General features: G+C 43.2%; 1 protein-coding gene across 1 annotated transcript; it reads right to left on the reverse strand.

Annotated features, from left to right (window-relative positions):
• Positions 1 to 555: 555 nt before the first annotated feature.
• LOC128736656 (protein G12-like) lies at positions 556 to 1,253 on the reverse strand. The gene is made up of 2 exons (XM_053831144.1): positions 729 to 1,253; positions 556 to 660 (listed from the first exon to the last, which is right to left on the reverse strand). Exons 1-2 carry the CDS (start codon positions 1,251 to 1,253, stop codon positions 556 to 558), a joined length of 630 nt encoding a protein of 209 aa, XP_053687119.1.
• Positions 1,254 to 1,455: the final 202 nt, after the last annotated feature.

Raw genomic sequence — 1,455 nt, forward strand, 5'->3', positions numbered from 1 at the left:
GCCAACGAGGTTCGTACAACTTGTCCCGTAAATTTTCCGGTGTTCTAAGTAATTGGCAGCAGAAATTTCAAGCTTCAAAGTATAGAATAAATTTTCTTTTTGGGGGGGTTTGAACCCCCAAACTCTTCCCCCCTTCCCCGTCGCTACGCCCATGGTTTCTAACCATTTCTCTAACAGGGTAGAGCGCGGATGGTGAGATTGTTGCTCAGTTTTCAAAATAAGCTCACATAACAAAGCAAACAAATAATTGGTTCACTTTTGTTGTGATCTTGGGAATCCTGGGCTTCTACAAAATGTCATCATTTATGACATTTATGAAACACAACAGCAAGCAGTACAACAGCAATGGTCCGAATACGCTGCCTTGGGTCACCACGGGCGAAATAGAAAAGTTCGGGAGTATGCGGAATTCACTACAACGTGTGCGGTGCGGTAAATTGTGAGGTATAGTGCTAAATACTTTTGCAAAACTGATATATTTACAATGAATCTCGTTTTGTTTTGACTTCTCTGGACAAATTGGGGGTGTTGCACATCGGAATCTTCACGGAATAATTAATATCCCCAACCGAAAAATCCTTTTACGAGCTCGAAGAACCTATCAACATCAACACCATGTTCACGTAGCTCGTCAAGCAGGGATTGTAGCTCGCTGGAGTTCTATAATACAAAGTAGCATTTTTCGTCAAATTTGACCATAAAAAATCTGCAATAATTCTTTTACTCACGTTAGCGAAATCCATCAAGTTCTGGAATTCAGTACTCTGAAGCTTCTCGAAAAACGCCTTGAACTCAGCACTGGTCGCCATCTTCTGCTCAAACAACTCCCGCAGCTTCTGCTGTGGCAACAGAGCCACCACTTCTTCAATCAAATCGTTCAATCCACGTGTGCTAACATGTTGACGAATCCTCACTGAGGGCTTTACCGGTTTCACTCCGATCAGATCCGCTAGCTCGTCTAGAGCATCGTACGCACGGACACCAGCTTCCTCCAGGTAGTTGAGAATATCGAGCACTTCTTTGAGAGCGAACAGCTGATCCCAAATGGCAGCAAACTCCGGACCGGTGATGTACTGAACTGTGGCTTGGACTTCTTTGTCGGTCAAAAAGTATCGCATGGCAACAGCGACGATATCCTCCAACGGTAATGCAGTAACAAAGTCCTCGAAATCATCCTGCAGGGTACGAGCAGATGGTAGACTGAGCGCTACCGAAGCCACCAGGGTGAAGGAAATAATCGTCAGCAGTTTCATGCTTACGGATTGGGTTGTACGAAGCGAAGGTTGATGACTGTATGATGGATGGTGTTTGATTTTTATAAGATAGCTATTAGCTCTTCCTCATTAGAGCTATTGCTTAAGAGCATCTTAAGTAGCACATACTAAAGAGATGTTTTTCAAAAAGCAGAGTTTATCAGTTACTAGACGACATTATTGATAAATTTAAGCCACTTGA

The sequence above is a fragment of the Sabethes cyaneus genome, chromosome 2 (genome assembly GCF_943734655.1).
Source record: "Sabethes cyaneus chromosome 2, idSabCyanKW18_F2, whole genome shotgun sequence".
Lineage (NCBI taxonomy): Eukaryota > Metazoa > Arthropoda > Insecta > Diptera > Culicidae > Sabethes > Sabethes cyaneus.